Consider the following 21,313-nt stretch of genomic DNA (forward strand, 5'->3'; position numbering starts at 1 on the left):
GCTGGGCTGCATATTATTTCCTGCGTGTCTGAATACAAAGAAGTGAATAACAATAAAATATACAGCTACGAATGTAAAAAGCACATTTTGAGTTATGAAAACACGTTCTTTATGGAGCAGGAAGAGATTTGGAATTTTTTTCCCTTCAACGTATTCTAGGAACAACAGGCTCTGATATGAATTATAATGTTTAGGATTTGTTAATCTTTCACTAATAGATAGTTGCTCAAACAACAGACAGTGGTCAGGCCAGTGGATCGATGCCTCCTATGAATGTAACATTGACTGCATAATTTTGGAGTCATATCACATTCAGCAATATATTGTTTTAGCTCAAATATATCAAAACAATACTGCCAGAGAATGTGCTGCATAAGGCCATTTTCATATCTTGCTGCATATGTTAGATAATCATTCCACATTATGTGCTCCGGGTCCTTCATTTCGATGATGAAACCCATATTTCACAGGAACCCACGAACTCATTGAAGCAGCTGATGCTCCAACACGTTTCACATTCTTGTATCACTTTATCCAGCCTTAACCATGTTGATAAACCTTCTCAAGACTTTCGTAATAAGATATTCTAAAATGCATGACATGGCTTCTCCTTAAGCATCACTTAAACCTTCAGTGGAGCAGCCCCATATGAAAAGATCAGGAATCATATTGGGTGTACTGTACCAAATGTCCAATCGATAAAAAACGTATTCCAAAAACAAAGTTCTGTTCACCGTGGGACCCAAGTCTGTCTTGCATCTGGAAGCGCCTAAGGTCTTCAATTGATTCCTCCATTTAAAAGAGGTTTCAGTTATTGTTATCAACGAGGATAGTCCCTTCAGCTCAGAGAAAAGTAATAACCTCCCACTCGTTAGAGAAATATAATTTGGACGCAGAGCACGTCACAAATTATTGACCGATCATCCTTCTACATGCTTTTGGGAAATTCTTGGAGCAGTTTTATGGCAACCAGCTCTACTCATTTCTGGAAAAAGGCCATGTATTGAACGAATGTCAATTTGTGATTTTTCGACCTAGAAAAGGCTCAGAAAATGCCTTGTTGTTACCTTTCGCAGAACCTAGTCTTATTTTGGATAACGAGGAGGACTGATGTTTTTTCGTAACACTCCACAGCCCTGGATACCTTTGACCATTCTCTTCTGAGCATCCTTATGCAACAAGCTGGCCTCTCTGGCACCGTCTTACAATGATACGTATATATATCCTTCATCCACGGAAGAACCCAAATGGCAAGGCTTATCCCTTTTAGCTTCGCCGACAAGTCTCATCATTCTCACCATTCTTTTTTAACCTTTGCCAAAATCTATTATATCTTTTGAGTGTGTCGTATTTCTTTATGCGGATGACTCACAAATGGTCATTAGATTTAATTATCTAGCGCCTGCATCACAACTTAATACGCATGGCTGTTTATGTGAAGTATAGAAGCCCTTAAAGGTCGGTGCCAAAAGGTCAGAGTTGCTTCTAGGGGACACAAACAACCCTTTGCCTTTGGAAATGCACAACCCCGTTGTTTAAGTGTGAGCCATTTTGAAGCTTCACTACTATTTTTCTTATATTTTGGGTTGTCATCTGAGACATGGGGAGCTAGAGTGCTCAGAACACGGAGTTTGTTATGTTTCAATGGTATCCAACGCGTTCTAATGACAATCTGTCTCACTCCCTAGAATGTGGCTCCATCCTTACTAAGAAGGACGTGCCTGACAAAGCTAAACAAAGCTAAACACCGGAGGGAAAGAGAAAGGGAAAAGGAAAGAGAAAATTAAAGGTAAAAGGAAAGGGAAATGGAAAGCGAAAATTAAAGAGAAAGGGAAAGGGAGAGGGAGAATGTCCAGGTTTTCCTTAGCACAACTCCCTTAGGTGTTACATTCCTGGTTGCAGAACAGGTATATATGGAGAATCTCCAGTAATAACATGTCTAACTAATCAGAGAAAGTAGATGTGGCCTTTTAGTACTGCTGAAAGCTCGAATCCTGCAGAATAAACTGATAGTAGGCAGGCGTAATCATTGGTGTAGGAATGGCGAGCCACAATGAACCTAAACCAAGTGAGAGCAAAGCCTATAAGTCAAACAAACAGGAGACAAATCAACCCTCTTCTTATCAGGGAAGGGAAAATGGGAAAGCAAAGCAATTCGACAAAGCCAGTCCAAAGTCCAAAGAGCAAGATCAGCAGAACAGACAAAGAACTCAGAATAACATGGCACGTAAAGGGGGAAAAATAACAATTGTGAGAGAGGGGAAGCAGTAAATTAACAAACCACAAGAGGCAAGCCAGTAAACACGGAAAGTTGCTTGACTGTTCCCTAGTTTCCTAAAGCCTCCATGTTGTTTGTATAGTGCAGCTGTTTGTCATCACCTGGTTGTCCAACCCTTGATTCAGATAGGTCTCCTGCTTATGGCACACCAACTGTCAAAGACGGACAACCATAGCCTTAAAGGAATACACCTCACAGGTGTTCTTGTAGCCATCCTCAAAACCCCGGATACATTGCAGATTCCTGACACTGTTAGCCTTATTTTTAGCTGTGTGTCACCACTAGAAAGCCTGTCTTGTAAATAAATTGAGGATGTAATTGAAATGATTAAGAATAATGCCCAAAGCCTATGTCACTCTCTTTCACAAATATTTGCCTTCTAGATCTGTCAATCAGAAACTCAGATTATCATGCAGACCTATCAGGGCACATCAGTGTCGCAAAGTGTCGAACTCCTTTACATTCCCTGGGGCTAAAGTATGGAACTACCTTCTTTACTTTTCATACAAATGGAACATTTTCCTCCTGCCTTTTTTAGGTATTCTCTTGTGATTGGTGTTTTTAATCCTTTACTACCAAGACACTATAGGGGTCATTCCAACCCTGGCGGTCGGTGTTAAAGCGGCGGCCAACCCGCCCACAGGCAGGCGGTAAAAAAAATGGAATTCTGACTCTGGCGGAAACCGCCAACAGAGACCGCCACTTTAACACTCCGACCGCCACGGCGGGACAAACAAACAGCGCAGCGGTCACCGCCAACAGACAGGCGGGAGACAATGTACCGCCCACCCTATCACAACCCACCAATCCGCCACCTTTTCCGGGGCGGTAGCCCCGCCGATAAAAACACGGCAGAAACAGCCATTACGAACAGAAAACGCTCACCTCTACACACTCCACGAGGAATCTGGACAGCATGGAACCCGAACTACACATCCTACCAGCTATTGTCTTCCTGCTCCTCTACGAGGAGCACGAACGCCGGCGCAGAAGACAACAGTGAGTACTGCACCTGCGACACAGGGGAGGGGGGAGGCAAAAAATTACGGGGACACACATACGCGACACACCCACCCTCACCCACAACTACATACACATCAATGCAGAGCAACAACTCAGAGTGACACCCCCGAACCCCCCGGAAGAATGCAAAGACAAAATAAAATGATCATGAAATTTGAAGTATATTGTACGGCTAAGTAAAAAAATATATCACACATCTATAACTATATATACATATGTAAATTGTCCTGTCCAAATTGGGTATCAGCCATTGTTCGTGGGCCAATGGGTCTAAACACATGGGCAAAGCCCACACAGGATACCCAACTCCAATGGAGAGAACACTGCAGGGGCATCAGATAGCAAAACTACAGGCACCTCAGGGGGAAGGGAAGGGGGGCACCTCAGCCAGATGAGTCCACGACGCCACATCCACGAGGGGCCTCCATGGCCACTGTTCAATCCTGGGGAGTGCAAAGCCACAGTCTCACAAGTCTCTACAGTGGGTGGATTGCCCACTGTGCCATCCTGGGGAGTGCAAAGCCACAGTCTCACAAGTCTCTACAGTGGGTGGATTGCCCACTGTGCCATCCTGGGGAGTGCAAAGCCACAGTCTCACAAGTCTCTACAGTGGGTGGATTGCCCACTGTGCCATCCTGGGGAGTGCAAAGCCACAGTCTCACGAGTCTCTACAGTGGGTGGATTGGCCACTGTGCCATCCTGGGGAGTGCAAAGCCACAGTCTCACAAGTGGATTACAGACTCCACTGGTTCTGGAGGAGGCATGGTGCCCAGAGTGCTTCGTGCAGCCCTGCCCGACGCAGATGCGGGCCTGCCCCTTCTGCCAATGGGCCAGCGGTGCTTGAGACAGCGGTGCCCAGCGGAGCTTTGCAGAGACGGCGGTGCCCAGCGGAGCGGTGGTGAGTTGAAGGGCCCAGCGGAGCGGTGCTTGAGATGAAGGGCCCAGGAGCGGTGCTTGAGATGAAGGGCCCAGCGGAGCGGTGCAGAGACGGCGGTGCCCAGCGGAGCGGTGCTTGAGATGAAGGGCCCAGCGGAGCGGTGCAGAGACGGCGGTGCCCAGCGGAGCGGTGCTTGAGTTGAAGGGCCCAGCGGAGCGGTGCAGAGACGGCGGTGCCCAGCGGAGCGGTGCTTGAGTTGATGGGCCCAGCGGAGCGGTGCTTGAGATGAAGGGCCCAGTGGAGCGGTGCTTGAGATGAAGGGCCCAGCGGAGCGGTGCAGAGACGGCGGTGCCCAGCGGAGCGGTGCTTGAGATGAAGGGCCCAGCGGAGCGGTGCAGAGACGGCGGTGCCCAGCGGAGCGGTGCTTGAGTTGAAGGGCCCAGCGGAGCGGTGCAGAGACGGCGGTGCCCAGCGGAGCGGCGCTTGAGTTGAAGGGCCTAGCGGAGTGGTGCAGAGACGGCGGTGCCCAGCGGAGCGGTGCTTGAGTTGAAGGGCCCAGAGGAGCGGTGCAGAGACGGCGGTGCCCAGCGGAGAGGTGCTTGAGTTGAAGGGCCCAGCGGAGCGGTGCTTGAGATGAAGGGCCCAGCGGAGCGGTGCTTGAGATGAAGGGCCCAGCGGAGCGGTGCAGAGACGGCGGTGCCCAGCGGAGCGGTGCTTGAGATGAAGGGCCCAGCGGAGCGGTGCTTGAGATGAAGGGCCCAGGAGCGGTGCTTGAGATGAAGGGCCCAGCGGAGCGGTGCAGAGACGGCGGTGCCCAGCGGAGCGGTGCTTGAGATGAAGGGCCCAGCGGAGCGGTGCAGAGACGGCGGTGCCCAGCGGAGCGGTGCTTGAGTTGAAGGGCCCAGCGGAGCGGTGCAGAGACGGCGGTGCCCAGCGGAGCGGTGCTTGAGTTGAAGGGCCCAGCGGAGCGGTGCTTGAGATGAAGGGCCCAGCGGAGCGGTGCTTGAGATGAAGGGCCCAGCGGAGCGGTGCAGAGACTGCGGTGCCCAGCGGAGCGGTGCTTGAGATGAAGGGCCCAGCGGAGCGGTGCAGAGACGGCGGTGCCCAGCGGAGCGGCGCTTGAGTTGAAGGGCCCAGCGGAGCGGTGCAGAGACGGCGGTGCCCAGCGGAGCGGTGCTTGAGTTGAAGGGCCCAGAGGAGCGGTGCAGAGACGGCGGTGCCCAGCGGAGAGGTGCTTGAGTTGAAGGGCCCAGCGGAGCGGTGCTTGAGATGAAGGGCCCAGCGGAGCGGTGCTTGAGATGAAGGGCCCAGCGGAGCGGTGCAGAGACGGCGGTGCCCAGCGGAGCGGTGCTTGAGATGAAGGGCCCAGCGGAGCGGTGCAGAGACGGCGGTGCCCAGCGGAGCGGTGCTTGAGTTGAAGGGCCCAGCGGAGCGGTGCAGAGACGGCGGTGCCCAGCGGAGCGGTGCTTGAGTTGAAGGGCCCAGCGGAGCGGTGCAGAAAAAGGCGGTGCCCAGCGGAGCGGTGCTTGAGTTGAAGGGCCCAGCGGAGCGGTGCAGAGACGGCGGTGCCCAGCGGAGCGGTGCTTGAGATGAAGGGCCCAGCGGAGCGGTGCAGAGACGGCGGTGCCCAGCTGAGCGGTGCTTGAGATGAAGGGCCCTGTTCAGCGGTTCTTGACTTGAAGGGCCCTGTTCAGCGGTGCTTGACCTGAAGGGCCCTGTTCAGCGGTTCTTGAGACGGCGGTGCCCTGTTCAGCGGTTCTTGACTTGAAGGGCCCTGATCTGCGGTGCTTGACTTGAAGGGCCCTGTTCAGCGGTTCTTGAGACGGTGGTGCCCTGTTCAGCGGTTCTTGACTTGAAGGGCCCTGTTCAGCGGTGCTTGACTTGAAGGGCCCTGTTCAGCGGTTCTTGACTTGAAGGGCCCTGTTCAGCGGTTCTTGAGACGGCGGTGCCCTGCTTAGGTGCTTGACTTGAAGGGCCCTGTTCAGCGGTGCTTGACTTGAAGGGCCCTGTTCAGCGGTTCTTGAGACGGCGGTGCCCTGTTCAGCGGTTCTTGACTTGAAGGGCCCTGTTCAGCGGTGCTTGACTTGAAGGGCCCTGTTCAGCGGTTCTTGACTTGAAGGGCCCTGTTCAGCGGTTCTTGAGACGGTGGTGCCCTGTTCAGCGGTGCTTGACTTGAAGGGCCCTGTTCAGCGGTGCTTGACTTGAAGGGCCCTGTTCAGCGGTTCTTGAGACGGCGGTGCCCTGTTCAGCGGTTCTTGACTTAAAGGGCCCTGTTCAGCGGTGCTTGACTTGAAGGGCCCTGTTCAGCGGTTCTTGAGATGGCGGTGCCCTGTTCAGCGGTGCTTGACTTGAAGGGCCCTGTTCAGTGGTGCTTGGCTTGAAGGGCCCTGTTCAACGGTGCTTGACATGTGTGTCCAGGTCACTACATGGATTTCACTCGCCACCTGACATGTGGCTGCCGGGCCCTTCGTCCACATCTGTCTTCTCGCTTGCGGGGCCCTCCAGTGCTGCCGTCCCGGGCCCGTGGGTGTCCTCCTGCACACCTGGAATGGGGCTGGTGGGGCCCTCCTGGGCAGCTCGCCTGCTGCCGGACTTGTCGGGCGTGCTGCCCTTGCCACCCTTCCCTGCTCGTCTGTGGCCCTTTCCTCCCTTTGGCGGTGTGCCAGGTGGCACCCCACTCCCTGACGGTGCCAGGGTAGTGCTTTTGGAGCCTGCTGTCTTTGGCCTCTCGCGCCGGGCACTGGCTTGCTTGGCTTTTTTTTCAGGGGGTGGGCTGGCCGTCTCTTTACTCCTAGCCGAAATAGCTGGCCTTGAAGGTGGTGGACTCCAAAATCCTTGGACTATTGTCTTTGTAGGTCCAGGTTTTGTGGTGGCTGAGGTGCTGATTGGAGTCTTATGAGATGGAGGGGGTGGGTCAGTTGTTGGAAAGAGGTCAAGGTTGGAAAGGAAAATCAATTTAGAAAGACAGGGACGGGTAGTTGTAGTGGGTATGGGAGTGGAAGAAGAGGATGTGGTTGTAGGAGAGTGAAGTCTGGTGTCTTTGGGTGCAGGTGCTTGTGCTGGAGGCTGTCGTGAGGTGGATGGCTGTTGGGTGGGTGGCTGCCTGCGTTTGTGTGGTTTGGAAGAGGGGGTGACAGACACACTGGGAGGGGACACAGGGGACATGTAAATGGTAGTGGGGGTGGTGACTGCACGTGTGCGGAGTGTTCTGGTGGGTGTGCTGGTGATGGACGTAGTGGCTGAAGATGTTGTGCATGCAAGTGTGAGTGGAGACGTCACAGGGAGGGAGGAGGGAGACGAGGAGGAGGGGGACACAGAGGAGGCAGTGGCTGTTGGCATGTCTGCATGTGGATTTTGCTTGGGTGAATGCTTGTGTGATGTGTGGTGCTTATGTCTGGATGGGCTTCCCTGGGGTGTTGAGGTGTGTGCAGGCTGGTCTGTAGGTGTGTCTGGGATAGGCAGAGGTACAGGGGAGTGGGACTGGGTTGAGGAAGTTGGAGGAGGGAGGCAGGAGACAGGGACAATGGCTGCCGTCAGTGCTGAGGCCAGAGCGTTGAACGATCGCTGATGGGCAGCATGACCCGAATGAATGCCCTTCAGGTATGCATTACTCCGGTGCACCTCCCTTTCTACACCCTGGATGGCATTCAAAAGGGTAGACTGCCCAACAATGAGCGTCCTCAGGAGGTCAATGACCTCCTCACTGAGGGCAGCAGGGGTAACTGGGGCAGGGCCTGAGGTGCCTGGGGCGAAGGAGATGCCCACCTTCCTGGGTGAGCAGGCACGGGGCGAAAGCTGAGGGGCTGCTGGGAGGGCGGAGCTTGTGCGCTGGGTGGCGGCTGTACCTGTTGTTGCGGTGGGCACGGATGTTGCCACCACCACAAGGGAGCTCCCTTCCGAGGACGTGTCTGTGTCGCTGGTGTCACCACGTGTCCCCGCTGTGGAGCTCCCCTCGCCCTCCGTCTCACTGGTGAAATCCGAGTCAGTTGCATGGCCCTCCATGGCCATGTGAGATGCAGCTCCCTCGTGCTCCGATGCCACTTCTCCTCCGCCTGATGATGCTAATGCACACATGAACAGGAAGACCACCAAAAAAGGGGGGGGGGTGGAGAAACAAAGACATGTTGAGTGCATGCATTGGCGACACCGTTGGCGGAGAGGACAGACACAGAAGCCCCCTGCACTACGCTGCGCACTTGGGGTACACTACTCAATCCGTGGGACATGGCCTACAAGCCTATGGACGACAACTGCACACATAGGTGACACAGGGCCATGAATAGCTGTACTAGGCAACCTACAGAGGTGGGGGGCGGGGGCATAGGGCCATGCCTAACGGAGGGGCCTAGCCTACAGAAATCGCCCTGGCCTAGGGATACCCACAGCCCTCCTTCCCCACCCAGACACCTCCAATGTGCGCAAAATCAGCAGAATGTGCTTGTACTCACCCCCTTGTGTCTGCTGTGATGTCCTCACGCGCCCATCCAAATCGGGGTAGGCCACCGCCAGGATCCGGGACATCAGGGGGGTCAAAGTACGACTGGCACCCCTCCTACGTTGGGAGGCCATCATCCCCAGCAGAGCCTCCGCGGTTTTCCTGCTCCCGCGGCGGATGTCCTCCCACCTCTTCCGGCAGTGGGTGCCCCATCTGTTGTGGACCCCCAGGGTCCGGACGTCCTTGGCGATGGCACGCCAAATGTCGATTTTCTGATGGGCGCTGACCTATGTGACATGTACAGGGGGAGAAAATAAACAATCATCACCTTCTGCATGCTCGTTGTGAGTGGCCCCCCATCCCCACCCTTGCCATTTGGCACATGCTCTCATCTGTCGTTTGATGCATGCTTCATTCGCTCCCCTCCCCACCATCTTTCATTCACCCCACTCAACCCAGGCATTGGCCACAAAGCATGGTCCCAGTGTACTTACCTGTTGGTCTGGAGGACCGTAGAGTAGCGCATACTGGGGGAGGACCCCATCCACGAGTTTCTCCAATTCTTCAGAAGTGAAGGCAGGGGCCCTTTCCCCAGTCGCAGCAGCCATTGTCTCTTCCAGACCGAGGTCACAGCAGCACTTGCAGTATAGGTCCTCTCCTGTGGATGATCAGGTATCGAGTGATTAAGCAGATAGAAAATGGCGGTCACACCAGCGGCGGTGCGAACCGCGGCGGTGCGTACCGCGACCGCCGGCGCACATCGTCATTGGCTCCTGAAACCCATAGGGTTCAATGTTAACCAATGCGGCTTTGCGCCGCGGTCTTCGACCGCCTACCGCCACGGTGTGCCACGCCAGCGCATTGACCTCACATCCCACTGTCGCACTTCACAGGTCAGGCAGCCGCCATTTCAAGGGCCCCCATATCTTAATTTCTACTGCGTCACACATGCCTAGGCCTTGCATCAACACTCAAACAAGCCATTCAATGCATTGAGAATCGTGTACTGTGCAAGCTGTGGGAACGTACCTGTGGGTTGATTGACTCTGTGCTCCATGTTGTCCTTCCTAGGCACCGTCCGCTTCGTCTCTTCTTCCTCATCTTCTTCTGTGGTTTTCTGCCTTCTGTTCTTCGTTTTCTGTATCTTCTTCTGTGTTCTTCTGTGTTCTTCTGTGTTCTTTTCTGTTCTTCTGTTCTTCTGTTCTTCTGTTCTTCCGTCTTCTATCTTCTGCCTTCGGCTCTTCTGCCTCCTCCGTCTTCTTCTCCCCGCGCCTGCCCTCCTGCTCCTGCCTCATCCCCCTCCCTCACTCGCATCCCCCTCTCTATCTCCCCTATCTAACCCGTTCACTATCTACCTCCCTCACTCCTCCTATCTACCTATCTCTCTATCTCTCTATCCCACTATCTAACTCCCTCACTCTCCACCTCCTCCTATCTTCCTATCTCTCTATCTATTTCTCTATCGATTTCTCTATCTATCTATTTTCTCTATTTCTCTATCTCTCCCCCCTCCCGCCACCCCCTCTATTACCTATCTTCCTATCCTCCCCCTCTACCTCTCACCCTCACCCACCTCTACAACCCCCCCTCCCCTATCTTCACAACCCTACTCCTATCTTTCTCCCTAATCTCCTAAACCTCCTAACACTCACCCCCATCCACCCTTAAACCCCCCTCCCCCAGCTCTTCTCACTCTACCTGTCCCCCCCCTCCCTCGCGCTTTCCCACCGCGACCTCCTGCACGCCCCCGCCCCCCAGCTCCCATTCGCCTCCTGCTGACCCCTCCCCCCCTCCTACCTCATATGGCGGCCGCTGCGCGACAGTGGTAGCGACCCTTGACCCAAGGGTAGGTCGCTCCCCCTGCCGCTGCAGCTCCTCCAGCTCCTCCAGGTTCCTGAGTTCCTGAGACCCACCTCACAGTAAGTACCCCCCACCTCCCAGCCCCTCGCTCTGCCCCGCGCTACTCACCCTCTCTCCTGCTCCTGCTTCTTTTCTTCTTTTCTTCTTCTCTGTTCTTCCTCCTCGCTCCTCGTCTGTAATCTTCTGCTGTACTCTTCTTTTCCCCGTCTTCTCTCTTCTTCTCTTCTTCCTCATCTTCTTCTGTGGTCTTCTGCCTTCTGTTCTTCGTTTTCTGTATCTTCTTCTGTGTTCTTCTGTGTTCTTCTGTTCTTCTGTTCTTCTGTTCTTCTGTTCTTCGGTTCTTCGGTTCTTCGGTTCTTCTGTTCTTCTGTTCTTCCGTCTTCTATCTTCTGCCTCCTCCGTCTTCTTCTCCCCGCGCCTGCCCTCATGCTCCTGCCTCATCCCCCTCCCTCACTTGCATCCCCCTCTCTATCTCCCCTATCTAACCCGTTCACTATCTACCTCCCTCACTCCTCCTATCTACCTATCTCTCTATCTCTCTATCCCACTATCTAACTCCCTCACTCTCCACCTCCTCCTATCTTCCTATCTCTCTATCTATTTCTCTATCTATCGATTTCTCTATCTATCTATTTTCTCTATCTATTTCTCTATCTCTCCCCCCCTCCCGCCACCCCCTCTATTACCTATCTTCCTATCCTCTCACTCTACCTCTCACCCTCACCCACCTCTACAACCCCCCCTCCCCTATCTTCACAACCCTACTCCTATCTTTCTCCCTAATCTCCTAAACCTCCTAACACTCACCCCCCTCCACCCTTAAACACCCCTCCCCCAGCTCTTCTCACTCTACCTGTCCCCCCCCTCGCGCTTTCCCGCCGCGACCTCCTGCACGCCCCCGCCCCCCAGCTCCCATTCGCCCCCAGCTGACCCCTCCCCCCCCTACCTCATATGGCGGTCGCTGCGCGACAGTGGTAGCGACCCTTGACGCAAGGGTAGGTCGCTCCCCCTGCCGCTGCAGCTCCTCCAGCTCCTCCAGGTTCCTGAGTTCCTGAGACTCACCTCACAGTAAGTACCCCCACCTCCCAGCCCCTCGCTCTGCCCCGCGCTACTCACCCTCTCTCCTGCTCCTGCTTCTTTTCTTCTTTTCTTCTTCTCTGTTCTTCCTCCTCGCTCCTCGTCTGTAATCTTCTGCTGTACTCTTCTTTTCCCCGTCTTCTCTCTTCTTCTCTTCTTCCTCATCTTCTTCTGTGGTCTTCTGCCTTCTGTTCTTCATTTTCTGTATCTTCTTCTGTGTTCTTCTCTGTTCTTCTGTGTTCTTCTGTGTTCTTCTGTTCTTCTGTGTTCTTCTGTGTTCTTTTCTGTTCTTCTGTTCTTCTGTTCTTCCATCTTCTATCTTCTGCCTTCGGCTCTTCTGCCTCCTCCGTCTTCTTCTCCCCGCGCCTGCCCTCCTGCTCCTGCCTCATCCCCCTCCCTCACTCGCATCCCCCTCTCTATCTCCCCTATCTAACCCGTTCACTATCTACCTCCCTCACTCCTCCTATCTACCTATCTCTCTATCTCTCTATCCCACTATCTAACTCCCTCACTCTCCACCTCCTCCTATCTTCCTATCTCTCTATCTATTTCTCTATCGATTTCTCTATCTATCTATTTTCTCTATCTATTTCTCTATCTCTCCCCCCTCCCGCCACCCCCTCTATTACCTATCTTCCTATCCTCTCACTCTACCTCTCACCCTCACCCACCTCTACAACCCCCCTCCCCTATCTTCACAACCCTACTCCTATCTTTCTCCCTAATCTCCTAAACCTCCTAACAGTCACCCCCCTCCCCCAGCTCTTCTCACTCTACCTGTCCCCCCCTCCCTCGCGCTTTCCCGCTGCGACCTCCTGCACGCCCCCGCCCCCCAGCTCCCATTCGCCCCCTGCTGACCCCTCCCCCCCTCCTACCTCATATGGCGGCCGCTGCGCGACAGTGGTAGCGACCCTTGACCCAAGGGTAGGTCGCTCCCCCTGCCGCTGCAGCTCCTCCAGGTTCCTGAGTTCCTGAGATCCACCTCACAGTAAGTACCCCCCACCTCCCAGCCCCTCGCTCTGCCCCACGCTACTCACCCTCTCTCCTGCTCCTGCTTCTTTTCTTCTTCTCTGTTCTTCCTCCTCGCTCCTCGTCTGTAATCTTCTGCTGTACTCTTCTTTTCCCCGTCTTCTCTCTTCTTCTCTTCTTCCTCATCTTCTTCTGTGGTCTTCTGCCTTCTGTTCTTCGTTTTCTGTATCTTCTTCTGTGTTCTTCTGTGTTCTTCTGTGTTCTTCTGTGTTCTTCTGTTCTTCTGTTCTTCTGTTCTTCCGTCTTCTATCTTCTGCCTTCGGCTCTTCTGCCTCCTCCGTCTTCTTCTCCCCGCGCCTGCCCTCCTGCTCCTGCCTCATCCCCCTCCCTCACTCCCATCCCCCTCTCTATCTCCCCAATCTAACCCGTTCACTATCTACCTCCCTCACTCCTCCTATCTACCTATCCCTCTATCTCTCTATCTCTCTATCCCACTATCTAACTCCCTCACTCTCCACCTCCTCCTATCTTCCTATCTCTCTATCTCTCTATCTATCGATTTCTCTATCTATCTATTTTCTCTATCTATTTCTCTATCTCTCCCCCCTCCCGCCACCCCCTCTATTACCTATCTTCCTATCCTCTCACTCTACCTCTCACCCTCACCCACCTCTACAACCCCCCCTCCCCTATCTTCACAACCCTACTCCTATCTTTCTCCCTAATCTCCTAAACCTCCTAACACTCACCCCCCTCCACCCTTAAACCCCCCTCCCCCAGCTCTTCTCACTCTACCTGTCCCCCCCTCCCTCGCGCTTTCCCGCCGCGACCTCCTGCACGCCCCCGCCCCCCAGCTCCCATTCGCCCCCAGGTGACCCCTCCCCCCCTCCTACCTCATATGGCGGCCGCTGCGCGACAGTGGTAGCGACCCTTGACCCAAGGGTAGGTCGCTGCCCCTGCCGCTGCAGCTCCTCCAGCTCCTCCAGGTTCCTGAGTTTCTGAGACCCACCTCACAGTAAGTACCCCCCACCTCCCAGCCCCTCGCTCTGCCCCGCGCTACTCACCCTCTCTCCTGCTCCTGCTTCTTTTCTTCTTTTCTTCTTCTCTGTTCTTCCTCCTCGCTCCTCGTCTGTAATCTTCTGCTGTACTCTTCTTTTCCCCGTCTTCTCTCTTCTTCTCTTCTTCCTCATCTTCTTCTGTGGTCTTCTGCCTTCTGTTCTTCGTTTTCTGTATCTTCTTCTGTGTTCTTCTGTGTTCTTCTGTTCTTCTGTTCTTCTGTTCTTCTGTTCTTCCGTCTTCTATCTTCTGCCTTCGGCTCTTCTGCCTCCTCCGTCTTCTTCTCCCAGCGCCTGCCCTCCTGCTCCTGCCTCATCCCCCTCCCTCACTCGCATCCCCCTCTCTATCTCCCCTATCTAACCCGTTCACTATCTACCTCCCTCACTCCTCCTATCTACCTATCTCTCTATCGCTCTATCCCACTATCTAACTCCCTCACTCTCCACCTCCTCCTATCTTCCTATCTCTCTATCTATTTCTCTATCTATCGATTTCTCTATCTATCTATTTTCTCTATCTATTTCTCTATCTCTCCCCCCCTCCCGCCATCCCCTCTATTACCTATCTTCCTATCCTCTCACTCTACCTCTCACCCTCACCCACCTCTACAACCCCCCCTCCCCTATCTTCACAACCCTACTCCTATCTTTCTCCCTAATCTCCTAAACCTCCTAACACTCACCCCCCTCCACCCTTAAACCCCCCTCCCCCAGCTCTTCTCACTCTACCTGTCCCCCCCCTCGCGCTTTCCCGCCGCGACCTCCTGCACGCCCCCGCCCCCCAGCTCCCATTCGCCCCCAGCTGACCCCTCCCCCCCCCTACCTCATATGGCGGTCGCTGCGCGACAGTGGTAGCGACCCTTGACGCAAGGGTAGGTCGCTCCCCTGCCGCTGCAGCTCCTCCAGCTCCTCCAGGTTCCTGAGTTCCTGAGACTCACCTCACAGTAAGTACCCCCACCTCCCAGCCCCTCGCTCTGCCCCGCGCTACTCACCCTCTCTCCTGCTCCTGCTTCTTTTCTTCTTTTCTTCTTCTCTGTTCTTCCTCCTCGCTCCTCGTCTGTAATCTTCTGCTGTACTCTTCTTTTCCCCGTCTTCTCTCTTCTTCTCTTCTTCCTCATCTTCTTCTGTGGTCTTCTGCCTTCTGTTCTTCATTTTCTGTATCTTCTTCTGTGTTCTTCTGTGTTCTTCTGTGTTCTTCTGTTCTTCTGTGTTCTTCTGTGTTCTTTTCTGTTCTTCTGTTCTTCTGTTCTTCCATCTTCTATCTTCTGCCTTCGCCTCTTCTGCCTCCTCCGTCTTCTTCTCCCCGCGCCTGCCCTCCTGCTCCTGCCTCATCCCCCTCCCTCACTCGCATCCCCCTCTCTATCTCCCCTATCTAACCCGTTCACTATCTACCTCCCTCACTCCTCCTATCTACCTATCTCTCTATCTCTCTATCCCACTATCTAACTCCCTCACTCTCCACCTCCTCCTATCTTCCTATCTCTCTATCTCTCTATCTATCGATTTCTCTATCTATCTATTTTCTCTATCTATTTCTCTATCTCTCCCCCCTCCCGCCACCCCCTCTATTACCTATCTTCCTATCCTCTCACTCTACCTCTCACCCTCACCCACCTCTACAACCCCCCTCCCCTATCTTCACAACCCTACTCCTATCTTTCTCCCTAATCTCCTAAACCTCCTAACACTCACCCCCCTCCACCCTTAAACCCCCCTCCCCCAGCTCTTCTCACTCTACCTGTCCCCCCCTCCCTCGCGCTTTCCCGCCGCGACCTCCTGCACGCCCCCGCCCCCCAGCTCCCATTCGCCCCCAGGTGACCCCTCCCCCCCTCCTACCTCATATGGCGGCCGCTGCGCGACAGTGGTAGCGACCCTTGACCCAAGGGTAGGTCGCTGCCCCTGCCGCTGCAGCTCCTCCAGCTCCTCCAGGTTCCTGAGTTTCTGAGACCCACCTCACAGTAAGTACCCCCCACCTCCCAGCCCCTCGCTCTGCCCCGCGCTACTCACCCTCTCTCCTGCTCCTGCTTCTTTTCTTCTTTTCTTCTTCTCTGTTCTTCCTCCTCGCTCCTCGTCTGTAATCTTCTGCTGTACTCTTCTTTTCCCCGTCTTCTCTCTTCTTCTCTTCTTCCTCATCTTCTTCTGTGGTCTTCTGCCTTCTGTTCTTCGTTTTCTGTATCTTCTTCTGTGTTCTTCTGTGTTCTTCTGTTCTTCTGTTCTTCTGTTCTTCCGTCTTCTATCTTCTGCCTTCGGCTCTTCTGCCTCCTCCGTCTTCTTCTCCCAGCGCCTGCCCTCCTGCTCCTGCCTCATCCCCCTCCCTCACTCGCATCCCCCTCTCTATCTCCCCTATCTAACCCGTTCACTATCTACCTCCCTCACTCCTCCTATCTACCTATCTCTCTATCTCTCTATCCCACTATCTAACTCCCTCACTCTCACTCTCCACCTCCTCCTATCTTCCTATCTCTCTATCTATTTCTCTATCTATCGATTTCTCTATCTATCTATTTTCTCTATCTATTTCTCTATCTCTCCCCCCCTCCCGCCACCCCCTCTATTACCTATCTTCCTATCCTCTCACTCTACCTCTCACCCTCACCCACCTCTACAACCCCCCCTCCCCTACCTTCACAACCCTACTCCTATCTTTCTCCCTAATCTCCTAAACCTTCTAACACTCACCCCCTCCACCCTTAAGCCCCCCTCCCCCAGCTCTTCTCACTCTACCTGTCCCCCCCTCCCTCGCGCTTTCCCGCCGCGACCTCCTGCACGCCCCCGCCCCCCAGCTCCCATTCGCCCCCAGCTGACCCCTCCCCCCCCTCCTACCTCATATGGCGGCTGCTACGCGACTGCGCAGCGGGCGCGCCAGAGGCAAACCCGTCTGCGCCCGTCCGCGCCTGGCCCGCGCCCAGCGCCACGACCCCTGGTCCCCAGCTCTCCCAAGCCCCGCTGATCCGCTACGAGCCCACCACCCTCCACGCCCTCTACCCAGGACGCTCCAACACCTGCTTCCAAGCTCACCCCAAACGCACCCATTGACCCTTCGCCTGCAACTCCTGGAAACGCATCTTCCACCACGCAACTACCACGACCACAAGCCCACGCGCCATCAACCACCTCAAGTGCATCCTAGTCAACGCCCGCTCCATCCACAAACACGCCGTTGAACTATGGGACCTCCTGGACTCCACAGCACCGGACGTCGCCTTCATCACGGAGACCTGGATGAACGCCTCCTCTGCTCCAGACATCGCCACCGCCATCCCCGAAGGCTACAAGATCTCCAGGAAGGACCGCACCAACCAAACAGGAGGAGGTATCGCCATCGTCTTCAAAGACTCCATCAGCGTCACCACCTCCACCGAAGACACCCCTATCGCCGCTGAACATCTGCATTTTCAGATTCGCACCGACCCGAGAACCACCCTCAGAGGATCCCTCGTCTACCGTCCTCCCGGACCACGTGCCCCTTTCAGCAACGCCATCGCCGACGTCATCTCCCCGCACGCCCTCGCCTCACCGGACTACATCCTCCTAGGCGACCTCAACTTCCATCTGGAACAAAACAACGACCCCAATACCACCACCCTGCTCGCCAACCTCGCCAACCTCGGCCTCAAACAACTGGTGAACACTGCCACCCACATCGCCGGACACACGCTTGACCCTATCTTCTCCGCCAGCAAACACGTCTTCTTCAGCCACACCTCTGTCCTACACTGGACCGACCACAGCTGCGTCCACTTCACATTCCGAAGCGAGACCCACCACCTCCGCACTCAGCCCATCCCTCGTCGACAGTGGAACAAGATCCCTGAAGAGCAACTCCTCTCCGCACTCGCCGCCAACCAACCCACCCTCCCCACCGACCCCAACGACGTAGCCCTCAACCTCACAAACTGGATCTCCAACTGCGCAGACAACCTTGCTGCCCTCAAACGCACTCATCGACAGACCAACACCTAAAAACCTCTCTGGTTCTCTGACACCCTCAAAGAATCAAAGAAAACTTGTCGCGCCCTTGAGAAAGCCTGGCGCAAGGACCACACCGCTGACAACATGAACGCCCTCAAGAACGCTACCCGCGAACACCACCACCTGATCCGCGCTGCCAAAAGGAACTTCTTCACCGACAGACTGGACAAAAACAGCCACAACAGCAGAGAACTCTTCAGCATCGTCAAGGAGTTCTCCAACCCCAGCGCCAACGCCAACGCCGTCACGCCCTCACAGGATCTGTGCGAATCCCTCGCCACTTTCTTCCATCGCAAGATCAGCGACCTCCACAACAGCTTCGGACACCAGACCCTACCAAACACCACTGAACCCGCATCCCCGGCCATCACCCTCAACAACTGGACCCACATCAACACGGAAGAAACCAAATCCATCATGAACTCTATCCACTCCGGCGCCCCTTCGGACCCCTGCCCGCACTTCATCTTTAACAAAGCCAACGACATCATCGCCCCGCACCTCCAGACCGTCATCAACTCTTCTTTTTCTTCTGCTACCTTCCCCGAATGCTGGAAACACGCCGAAGTCAACGCCCTACTAAAGAAACCTACGGCTGACCCTAGCGACCTGAAAAACTTCCGCCCCATCTCTCTTCTGCCTTTCCCAGCCAAAGTAATAGAGAAGACCGTCAACAAACAGCTGACCACCTTCCTGGAAGACAACAACCTGCTCGACCCCTCACAAACCGGATTCCGAACCAACCACAGCACTGAAACCGCCCTCATCTCAGTCACAGACGACATCAGAACCCTGATGGACAACGGTGAAACAGTCGCCCTCATTCTCCTCGACCTCTCGGCTGCCTTTGACACCGTCTGTCACCGCTCCCTAATCACCCGCCTCCGCTCCACCGGGATCCAAGGCCAGGCCCTGGACTGGATCGCCTCCTTCCTCGCAAACCGTTCACAAAGAGTTTACCTCCCTCCGTTTCGCTCAGAACCCACCAAGATCATCTGCGGCGTACCTCAAGGCTCATCACTCAGCCCAACACTCTTCAATGTCTACATGAGCCCCCTCGCCAACATCGTACGCAAGCACGACATCATCATCACCTCCTATGCCGACGACACCCAACTTATACTCTCCCTCACCAAGGACCCCGCCAGCGCCAAGACCAACCTACAAGAGGGTATGAAGGACGTCGCAGATTGGATGAGGCTCAGCCGCCTAAAGCTGAACTCTGAAAAAACGGAAGTCCTCATCCTCGGCAACACCCCGTCCGCCTGGGACGACTCCTGGTGGCCCACGGCCCTCGGCACTGCACCGACCCCCACAGACGACACCCGCAACCTCGGCTTCATCTTGGACCCTCTTCTCACCATGACTAAGCAAGTCAACGCCGTGTCCTCCGCCTGCTTCCTCACCCTCCGCATGCCTCGTAAGATCTTCCGCTGGATCCCCGCCGACACCAGAAAAACCGTGACCCACGCCCTAGTCACGAGCCGCCTGGACTACGGCAACACCCTCTACGCCGGGACCACAGCCAAACTCCAAAATCGCCCGCAACGCATTCAAAACGCCTCGGCCCGCCTCATCCTAGACGTACCCCGCAGCAGCCACATCTCCGCACACCTGAGACACCTGCATTGGCTCCCAGTCAGCAAAAGGATCACCTTTCGACTTCTCACCCACGCACACAAAGCCCTCCACGACAAGGGACCGGAATACCTCAACAGACGCCTCAGCTTCTATGTCCCCACCCGCCACCTGCGCTCCTCTGGCCTCGCACTTGCTGCTGTCCCTCGCATCCGCCGCTCCACGGCGGGTGGGAGATCTTTCTCCTTCCTGGCGGCCAAGACCTGGAACTCCCTCCCCACCAGCCTCAGGACCACCCAGGACCACTCCGCTTTCCGGAGACTCCTAAAGACCTGGCTGTTCGAGCAGCGATAACCCCCCCTTTTTTTTCCCCTAGCGCCTTGAGACCTGCTCGGGTGAGTAGCGCGCTATATAAATGTTAATGATTTGATTTGATTTGTTGGGTGTGTGGGAGTGGTGTTTGTATGTGTATCAGGTGTGTGTATTTCAAAATGTCCAATGTGGCAGTGTTTTGGAGCTGTGTGTGTATTTTGACCGCGGCGGTGTGTACCGCCAATGGAATACCGCGGTTGAAAGACCGCCGCGTGGATTCGTGGGTCGGAATGGAATGGGCGTATTTCTGTTGGCGTGACGGTGGAGGTTTGGTCATCGCCAGTTTTTCGCTGGCTGTTGGTGTGGCGGACTTTTGTGGATGTCGGGTTTTTGGCGGTTTGCCTGTTGCGGGTCAGAATGACCGTGGCGGTTTCCCGCGGCAGTGTTATGGCGGTCTTCTGACCGGCGGTAAGCGCCTTTTACCGCCGAGGTCAGAATGACCCCCTATGTAAGGTGCCCTTTGAATCTAAAAGTACCAAAATCAAATTGTTTGTATATTTCATGGGTCCTAGTAAAGTATGCATTTTTATACCACTGGATTTTATGCAATATAAACATATATATATATATATATATATATATATATATATATATATATATATATATATATATATATATATGTATATATACATACATACATACATACATACATACATCAGGTCATGCACATACCTTACAGCTCATGGTCAGACAGCACAATTTATTATAAACCATGTGCCGATATGGTTTTGGATTCTTCACCACAGTCAACAGGAGACAATGGACTAACAAGGGCCAAAGACCCCTCCCATGGGAGGGTCTGTGAGTCAGAGAGAAGTTTTGCCAAACCTTTGAGGCTGATGACAGCTACATAAAGAAGTTTATAGAACTGTTTTTTTCTTTTCCAGATCAGGCGGTGGATGGTCCACAGAATGGCCCTACTCCAGGACCCTGGGAATTTAAAGTTCAGATACCATTGATGTTTCAAGAAGATACAAAGAAGTTCATGGTACCCCACTCCTCCATGATAAAGGTAAATATTTCATTATGGTTCATGGGCTCTCGTTTCTCTTTCATAGCCACCACCATGTGCTGTTGTGTGGCATTTGGGCATTCCTACTTTTGCCTCTGTGTCTACAGGCAAAGGCAGGCTATAGATGGCATGTCACTCAAACTGCAGATAATACTTCCTCAGCCATCTAAGGCAGTTCATTTTATTCCTGCCTCCTTCATTCTCTGTATGAGGGTTAGATGGGATACCGTATCAAAGGCGGCACTCAGATCTAATAAGATCAAGGCTGCTGAGCCGTCTAAGTCCAAGACAGACTTTTGTTCTTCAGCTGCGACCAGGAGAGCAGTTTCCGTGCACAAATGTCTGTGTTGTCAGGGGCAGACGGGTGGCAGAGAGCTTTTTCCGTAAAGTTGCTCTTTGGGAAACCAGTTGCTGTCACTCATTCATTTGTAGTCTCAACGGTGTCTTGTCTGACATTTGGAAAAGACTGGCTAGCATGTTCAATGACGACATCCAAAAGAGGGGATTAATGGGAATTGTACTACCAAACACACCACCCACCATCAGCATGAAGCTATTCACAAAAGGAGAGTAATTTTGATGAAAGGGAAATGAAAAAGGTTTCTGAAAAGATTAAGAAAAATAATTGAGATAAAAGAAAGTCCATAAATGTTGGAGTACAGACATCTCATTGAGTCCCACAATATTTGCGTTGAAATTTAAAATTAGATCAAGCTCTCTTCTCATCAGGCTTTACTCCATGTCGCCTCCTCTAGGCTGAGGATGTTTAATCAACAATACTGTCCATTTAAAATCATTCTCAGTG

At 53.9% G+C, this 21,313-nt stretch overlaps 1 protein-coding gene across 1 annotated transcript in view; it reads left to right on the forward strand.

The window, feature by feature from the left end:
- The window catches only part of LOC138258584 (protein SSUH2 homolog), a 202,842-nt gene that overhangs the window by 121,668 nt on the left and 59,861 nt on the right, over nucleotides 1-21,313 (forward strand). Inside the window, exon 6 of the mRNA XM_069205949.1 lies at nucleotides 20,384-20,508. Within this exon, the coding sequence (XP_069062050.1) occupies nucleotides 20,384-20,508 (125 nt within the window). The remainder of the gene's footprint in view (nucleotides 1-20,383; nucleotides 20,509-21,313) is intronic.

This window comes from Pleurodeles waltl, chromosome 9, assembly GCF_031143425.1.
Source record: "Pleurodeles waltl isolate 20211129_DDA chromosome 9, aPleWal1.hap1.20221129, whole genome shotgun sequence".
In the NCBI taxonomy this organism is placed as follows: Eukaryota; Metazoa; Chordata; class Amphibia; order Caudata; family Salamandridae; genus Pleurodeles; species Pleurodeles waltl.